Source organism: Lactuca saligna, chromosome 4 (genome assembly GCF_052625555.1).
Source record: "Lactuca saligna cultivar CGN05327 chromosome 4, ASM5262555v1, whole genome shotgun sequence".
NCBI lineage: Eukaryota > Viridiplantae > Streptophyta > Magnoliopsida > Asterales > Asteraceae > Lactuca > Lactuca saligna.
In genome coordinates, this window is record NC_136420.1 from 24,499,903 (window position 1) to 24,508,224 (window position 8,322).

Below are 8,322 nucleotides of genomic sequence, written 5' to 3' on the forward strand. Positions count from 1 at the left end.
TAGGATGTAAGTGTTATATAATTTGAATACAATACTAAAAACAAAATATGAACACAATCGCAAAGGAAATGTTATAAGATGTAAACGTTATGCATTATCATGTGTAACAAGCTACTTTCTGTAATCATACCTAAATATGCGTTCTTTGTTGTAAACCCACATCCATCTGACTCCAAGCAGAAATGGTTCACGAAGTCACTTTAATACTCCTTGTCCTAGCGATTATTGAATGATCTAAGGGCATTCACAATCCATTGAACTCTAAGGGGTTCAATAGATTGCCACATCACTGCCACATCAGCATTTTACTTATTATTCAACTATACTCTTTAACATTCAAACTCCATTAAACCCCACAAAGTTTAATGGATTTCTATATTTGGTTTGAAATTTAATTGAAAAACAAAATAGTAAATCCATTGAACCACTCAATGATCATGCAACTCTGTCTTTCAACTCTCATCAATGTGACTCACACTCCATTAAACTTCTATTGAATCATAGTCATCATCTATTCAACTCTTATTAAACCCGCATTGTGAATGCTCTAAGTTTTAAGGGTTTTTCATTTCTTTAAACTTGAAAACATAAAAAAATGTCCTTTTTTTTCAACTTCCGAATAATAATCTTCTTCATTTTAAAAGGTATCTGAAACATTTCAATCACCATTGCTTATCCTGTGGTCTGGCTAATTTCTTGAACTTCCTCCCACATAAGATCCAAAGAACCTGGAGGTAAATTTATTTGCAATTTCTTTTGTAGTTCTTATGTATCAAACACCCAATAACTCGACATGTACTACCATTGATTATAATTTCTATTAAACTTATATTACTTATGTTAGTTTAATTATAAACTTGGAAATTTACGGAAAAGGAACCTATTTAAAGTTTTCATTCACTATGTTTGCTTTATGTGAAGGTGCACGAACAAGATTTTGATCTTCAATAATCAATATACTATAAGTGTTACTTGAAAATTCAAACAACTAAATTCATGAGTGGAATTTCATCTTTTATATTTAATTAATGGAAACAGAAAACTATAAACACCACTCTCGCTCTTGATTCTTTGTTTTTCCCATTGTGCATATACAAAAACATTTATAAATATATATCATCTTATTAATGGAATAGAAAACTATAAGCACCACTCTCACTCTAGCTCTTGATTCTTTGCTTTGCCCATTGTCAATGGCTATGTGTATATCTTCAATCAAACCAAGGTTTTATCTATATGTTGGGTAATATATTAGTTATTTCTATTTGACAAGGAAAGAGAGGAATAAGATAATTCCAAAATCCAAACAGACCTTTAAAATTTAACATTTTTAATACCAAAAAAGAACAAATTGCCAATTTTTCCAACCAATATGGAAGCAATCAGTGCTTTGAACTCATACATCTTTACTCATCAAATAAAAGGTTTCAAAATCCAATGAAAAACGGTGTTCAAAATCAAAATCTTGTAAGTTAGTAACTAGCTCCGGCTCAAGTACAAGGTGACAACCATCGATATGGCAATGGTTGCTAATGGAACTAGGGTTGCGCATGGGTCAGTTTGGGTAGTTTCGACCTAAAACCGAACCCAAACTGAAAATGATCGGTTTCTGAAAATTTGAACCCAAACCGAAACCCAAACCAATGGGTTCGGTTTATCGGTTTTAGGTTTTAAACTTCGGTTTCCGATTTGGTTCCGGTTTTATAATTCAAACCAAATCTCAAACTTATTTCTTAATGCCACCTCAACTCATCAACTATATAATGGTGAGGATAAGTGATATTTAGATATCCCAAATAATGTGGGACTCCATCAATGTTAGGGAGGAAGGAGTGATTCCCTCCCGACCCATTGAACCTACTGTCACATCAGTTTTTGTCTTTTTTTTTTTCTTCATCTTTCCCAACCTACAACACACAAAAATCTTATGTTTCTCAACCCACTCAATTAAAAAAACACAAAACAACTAAGGTTTAAGTTTTAAAACACATGGTACAAGAGAGAGATGATGAAGTGGGTTAGTGAAACCAATTAAACAACCCGCTGAAGAGGGAGTGGTACCGACAGTAACCCTATTGCTAATTAAGATTTTAATTTGATTGTTTTTTTAATTGAACGAGTTGAGTGTGTTGAAAAAGATAGAGTTTCCATATGTTGTTTGTTGAGAAAAATAAAGAAAAAAACTCATGTGTTGGGAGGGAACGACTCCCTCCTCCTCCCTTAGAGATAATAGAAAGAAAAAGGATGGCGAGCTTATGTAGAATAGAATATTGGCTAAGTTTCAGTAATGGGGCAATGTGGGATGTAGTTAACTGGTTGCCAAAATAAATAAAGAATAACGACACTAGCAAGTTTCGAACTTGCACCATTTCATACAATTGCCAAACACATTAACCACTAGAGTAACCCAAGGAGTATCTATATACACACATATATAACTCACAAAATACATATAATATATGAAATTCAGTTTGGTTCGGTTTCTTTCGGTTTTACCAAACCCAAAAACCGAACCCAGATCGAAAATTTCGATTTTTGAAAATTCTAAACCCAAACCGTCGGTTTACGCTTCGGTTTCGGTTTTTCGATTTTCAGGTTCGGTTTTGCTCACCCCTAAATGGAACAACCCATTATTGTTTTGGGGCCCTCCCTTCACTACTCCCAGGGTCCTTAGAGACCTTCGCAACATAATATCTCTTCGTCATCTCCCTAGCGACTTCACTATGCCCAAAATCTTCAAAACAAAATGTGGAGTCTGTGCCTTTACAATCAATTAGTTTCTTAGTTTAAGGTTTGTACAGATAATGTTAATGCTTAAATGATTCGGTCCATTCCTCCACATGAAAATGTTAATTCTATTTCATGATGGACTGAAAAACAAAAACACCCTATAAGTTAACAAAATGGAAGGACTCATGTTTCCTACAGGCAAAACAGAACATATATTCTTATGGAATGAACCATTCCTTTTATGATTTTACTCATATAAAAACACTACCTTACTCAAATATCTTAGGAATCATACATTTAACAATGCCCATTCCATTATACCATACACTACTTTAAGTAAGTTTGGATAATTTCATCAGATAGAGTAAGTACAAGAAATTACCACTTTGACACAAGATACAATGTTATTAATGGAAATGAGAAATGTTATAATAAAGTCTAAATCAGTTTTGGATATGAGATGTAACATGCTATAACTAGAATTCAATTCTCTTCTTTAAATGCATACACCAAGATTCGCATTCGTTAATTATAAACTGAAAATAAAACAATTAAATGAGCACATATACGGTGGTGGATCTAGAAAAAGCGATTAGGTTATGTAGTGTTAAAATATTAAAAGAAAAGGGATCTTAAAAATAATTTAAACGGTATAAATGTTGATAATAAAATTAAAAATAGTAAAAAGTAATTAGATTATGTCAAAGTGAGAAACAAATGAACCTTTACGTATATCTGTACCCGTTTATTTTCGAGTGATTCATTAAAAAATAAAAGGCTATACATGAATGATTAAAACAAGCTTTTGAAATAAAAATGGCATCCCATCGTACACAAATCGAACTATTTTCATGACATGATCCAATCTAAGCAATGTATATAAGAAAAATGAGAAATTAAATTGCATCATATTTTTTATGCTTGTAAATATTCCTACCCAGTAACATTATGACACGTATTATTATTCCAACATTCAATTTAAATATGATTTTATATATTCCTAATAATGACATAGTTAAAAAAATATATGTAATTGTGACACTTGTAATAATATTATTGAGTATGAATATTGGTAGGTATAAAATGTAGCAACCAATTTAATTTCTCTTAAAATTTGTAAGGATATGAATGAAATTTTCGGAAAAAAATAGTAGTCAAACCCGAATTCAACTCGATAGACGTAAAGATTCTTCCGTTTTAGAATTTAGGTTGAGCGACGCCAATACAGGCGGACGGCAACAGTGAGACAAGGCTTTGACGATGGTGGGAGTGGGAAGGGGCGGGCCCAGCTTCAGGCGCTGCCACGGTGGGCGAGTGAGAAGTCGTAGTCTACTCCTCTTTTACTGATTTTCTTCTGCATGCACCTCCCCTTTTTTCCTAGTTTGCTGTAGTCTATCTCTCTTGTTACGGTGGTTTATTTGTGTTATAATAATTTCTTTTTCATTTCGGGGTCGGATTATGTATTTTATATTCTTTTAAAAATAACTCAACATTTTCAAATTTGCTTAGGGTTATAGTTGCCTAAAGTAAGCCATGCATCATACCATATGATAAGCAATTGTATAATGCATGAGTTGCGATTCTAACAACTTACTTAGTGTTTGGAAATCATTAATGTATTTCAGATATAAAAACATCCAAAATTCATATAGTTTAACGGAAGAGTTGAATGAACTAAAATTGCTGGTTGACATTTACTTGATTAAACTCAAGTGGGATCAAGTTGACATTTAATGGATATGGAGTTGAAGGATTATTGAACTCTTCAATTGGACAAAAGGGGATTTTTTTTATGTTTAAAGTAAATGTTCCATTGAAGTCTTGAAGAGTTTGATGATTGTGGAAAAAAAATGGTAGAGTTGTATGAATAGTATGATAATGATATGGAAATACATTAAACTTTATAGAGTTCAATGTATTATGAAAGCCACATATGGGGAATTAGCGTTGTAGTATTCACATAGAGCAGCAGACTTAGGATATCTAGTACTATTGAGCATGACCATATTTAATTTTAAGTGGTATATTTGTTCTCTAGTTTTATTAGTTGACTTTTCCTCTCGTGGTCCTTTTTTTGAGCAACCAATTCCTATTTGTTTGATGCAATGATTTATATTTCTTTTTGATGTTGCGATAGTGTATGGCTAGCTATTGGCTAATATTGGGAATAAATGTTATGCAACTCTATATTTTTTTCCTTCCTAAATTCTACTTTTCAATCGTGTGGAGGTCAGACTTCAAGGAAATGGTGGAAGTGCAACCCCAAAGTTTGGATAGAATCAACACTCTTCCTCAAGACACAATTGAAAAAATTCCGACTCTTTTGCCCATCCAAGATGCACTGAGGACGAGCGTTTTGTCAAAGAAATGGAGGCATTGCTGGAAGGGAATGCCTAAACTTGTATTTGATGACAAGTACTTGAATTGCTCATCAAGTAGCAAAGAAATTAACAAATATAAGTTTGTCACTACCATCTTCCATGTTTTTTTGCTACACAATGGTCCAATATTAGAATTCAGTATCTCTATTAATATTGATACAGAAATTGATGAGTGATTGACCAAATAATACTCCATCTTTCAAAGAGCAAAAATATCAAGAAATTCATCTGTAAGAGTTGGTCAAATGACATCATGGAGTTATTCTCTTTTAAGCGCTACAAGCTACCCTCTGTTTTCTTTTCATTGCAAGGACTAGAACACCTACATCTCACACATTGTGTCATTGAGCTTCCATTAACATTTGATGGATTCATTACCTTGAGGAGTCTCGAGTTATGCAATGTCAACATCACTGCGAAGACGCTTCAACAATTACTTACCAATTGCCCATTACTTGAGAAATTAAATTTATACTGGTAATTAAGTCCCATATAACCATTTATGAAAGCGCCTTCGGTTAAAGACTTCTTACAAAGTATATCGATGCAGATGGGATATCAAGACAACTCTATTGCACTAGGAAACAAGTGTACATTTCTTGAGCTATGCAAGTGTTTACCTTTGGTTCAGGTTCTGAAAATCTCAAAGCCTTATATGAAGGTAATACTTAACTTGATGGTTTTATCTTGTGGAAGAATATTGTGTCTGTCTTAATTCTAGTTTTGGTATTCGGCTAAAGCAGTTCGCTAAAGGAAGTATGCAGAAACTCCCTACTTTACTAGTCCACTTTAGGATACTTTTTCTTGATGTGTGTTTTCTGGAACAAGATGAGCTTTCGGATGCTCTCAGTGTGATCAGAAGCTCCCCAAATTTGGAGAAGATAAAAATAGAGGTAGATATAAACTACATGCAATCACATACATAGTAACAACAGATATTCAATTCTATTGACATTTTGTACATGTTTTCTGATCAGCCGTGTTTGAAGCATGAGTTGTGCTATCGAGAAACTTGCAAGGACTTGCTTGATCTTCAAGACTATTCAGGCATCAACTTGGATCATCTTGAAGAACTCGAGATAACAAGTGTCCATAACTCTGCTCCAGAGATGGAGTTTCTGAAACTCATCATGGCGATGTCGCCTCTGCTTAAGAAAACACGAATAAAGCTTATTTCAGATGTTTCTATGGATGAAGAAAATAAGATGCTTCGAGATTTGTTGTGATTAACATTTCCACGTGCATCGCCAGCAGTTGATATCATTATTGAGCGCTAAATTCAGTTTACTTTTTAATTTAAGGATTGTTTAAATGTGTTTTTGGGTTGATTACAAGTATTGTGACAACTGTTACTTTTTACCCTCTGTATTCTTAACTAATTTTTCTGCCCTGTTTTGATCCCGAGTAATAAATAAGATGTAAATGTTATGCATTTACATATGTATAAGAAGCTACTTTTTGTAATGATACGTAAATATGCATTGTATGTTATAAACCCACATCCATCCGTCTCCAATCAAATATGGATCACGAATTCACTCTAATAAACCTTGTCCTATTTTTTGTCGCTGCATAAACCATAATCCATATTCAAGGGGATTAGGCACCATTGATGGTTGAATGCTCTAAAGGATCATCAACAACCAAATCATATTGATTATAGGTCAACAACCCTTCACCATTATCTTTTCACCATTGATGGTGATGGGTTATACTTAGTGGTGGATGAAAAGGGAAAATTTTGTGAAGATAGTTTTCAATATGCTTTTAATGCTCTTGTTCATGCTAATGATGGTGACAAGAAGAAAGATAATGGGAAATGGCAGAAAGGGTTAGTTAATGATAGAGTTGGTGAAGATAGTGATATATTTAAGATGGTGAAGGTGATTATTCAACACCGATATGATCCAGTAATAATCTTTAATTTTAGCAAAAGAGAATGTGAATTTCTTGCAATGCGGGTAGGTTTCTTTTTGCACCTGTGGTTATTTATTGATCAAATCATAATTTTTAATCTTAATTATCGTGTAGATGACGAAAATGGACTTGAATGAGGATGATGAGAAAGTGAACATGGAAACCATTTTTGAGTTCTTTGGACATGCTATTAGATGATGATAAGAAGATACATCAGGAAAGATCATCCTACCTCTCTGTTCATATATATTTTAGTGTTTTATTATTATTATTTTTATTCTCTCGTAATTTTGGTTTAGCCGGGTATCAAATATGCTTCCCCTCCTCAAATGGTGAATATATACAGATGAATATCCATGGTCATATTTAAATTGATGATCGTGGTGTCTGCATTCTCATGATTGACAAAAAATTAGAACCTTCAACTATTAAAATGAAGGCCAAAGGATAAGAATCTTGAATTGCAGAAATGATTTTTTGATGTGAATATGTGAGATTTGATTCATATTTGTGATGAGTATTTTTGTACTTTGACACTGAGGAAATATTCCATTCTGTAGCCAAGAATGCTTGAGTTTAGATATCTACACTTATATTTTTATTTTATGTTCTTTTAAGCCTTTTATAAAAAAAGACTGGCAAAAGATAACGTAAACCTATTAGAATCGAAGTTAAAAACTACTTATTGAATTACAAAAAAGTAATTAAGATACAATAGTGATACAATGCAATATAATTAACATACATTAATCAATAAATAAAGAAATAGTACATGATATGTACTAGGTTTATGAATTTACATACAATAGTATTTATTTTTGTTTAACATTTTTTTGTTATAAAACCAACTATGAATGAATCTATTTGGCTAAATATGATTACAAAATGATATTTGGATAAATATAATATTTTGAGAGTTTATAAACGGCATAGATGATATTTAAAAGTTAGCTTCATAAAAGGATATAATAGTAATTTGATAAAATATAAGTACTTAAAATGATTAAAAACATTTTTTGGGCAAATATGATATTTTGTTATTTGTTTAGAGTATATATATATATATATATATATATATATATATATATATATATATATATATATATATATATATATATTAAATTTCCCCATTTAAAAAAAATATATTTGAAAAGATTAACCTCTCTCTCCCTCTCTCTCTCTCTCTCTCTCTCTCTCTCTATATATATATATATATATATATATATATATATATATAGGTTAATCTTTTCAAATATATGAAATTTCCCCATTTAATATATATATATATATATAT

The 8,322-nt window shown here is 32.0% G+C and overlaps 1 protein-coding gene across 1 annotated transcript; it reads left to right on the forward strand.

The window, feature by feature from the left end:
* Positions 1 to 5,655: 5,655 nt before the first annotated feature.
* Positions 5,656 to 6,465, forward strand: LOC145039381 (F-box/FBD/LRR-repeat protein At1g13570-like). The gene is made up of 3 exons (XM_078987445.1): positions 5,656 to 5,772; positions 5,855 to 6,004; positions 6,089 to 6,465. Exons 1-3 carry the CDS (start codon positions 5,656 to 5,658, stop codon positions 6,335 to 6,337), a joined length of 516 nt encoding a protein of 171 aa, XP_078843571.1. The 3' UTR covers positions 6,338 to 6,465.
* Positions 6,466 to 8,322: the final 1,857 nt, after the last annotated feature.

What these genes read in the sequence shown, in the direction of transcription:
- LOC145039381 (XM_078987445.1), top strand. Translation starts at nt 5,656, where the DNA reads ATGCAGATGGGATATCAAGACAACTCTATTGCACTAGGAAACAAGTGT. An exon ending in TCTCAAAGCCTTATATGAAG is followed by an intron (nt 5,773 to 5,854) that starts GTAATACTTAAC and finishes CGGCTAAAGCAG; the next exon opens with TTCGCTAAAGGAAGTATGCA. An exon ending in TGGAGAAGATAAAAATAGAG is followed by an intron (nt 6,005 to 6,088) that starts GTAGATATAAAC and finishes TTTTCTGATCAG; the next exon opens with CCGTGTTTGAAGCATGAGTT.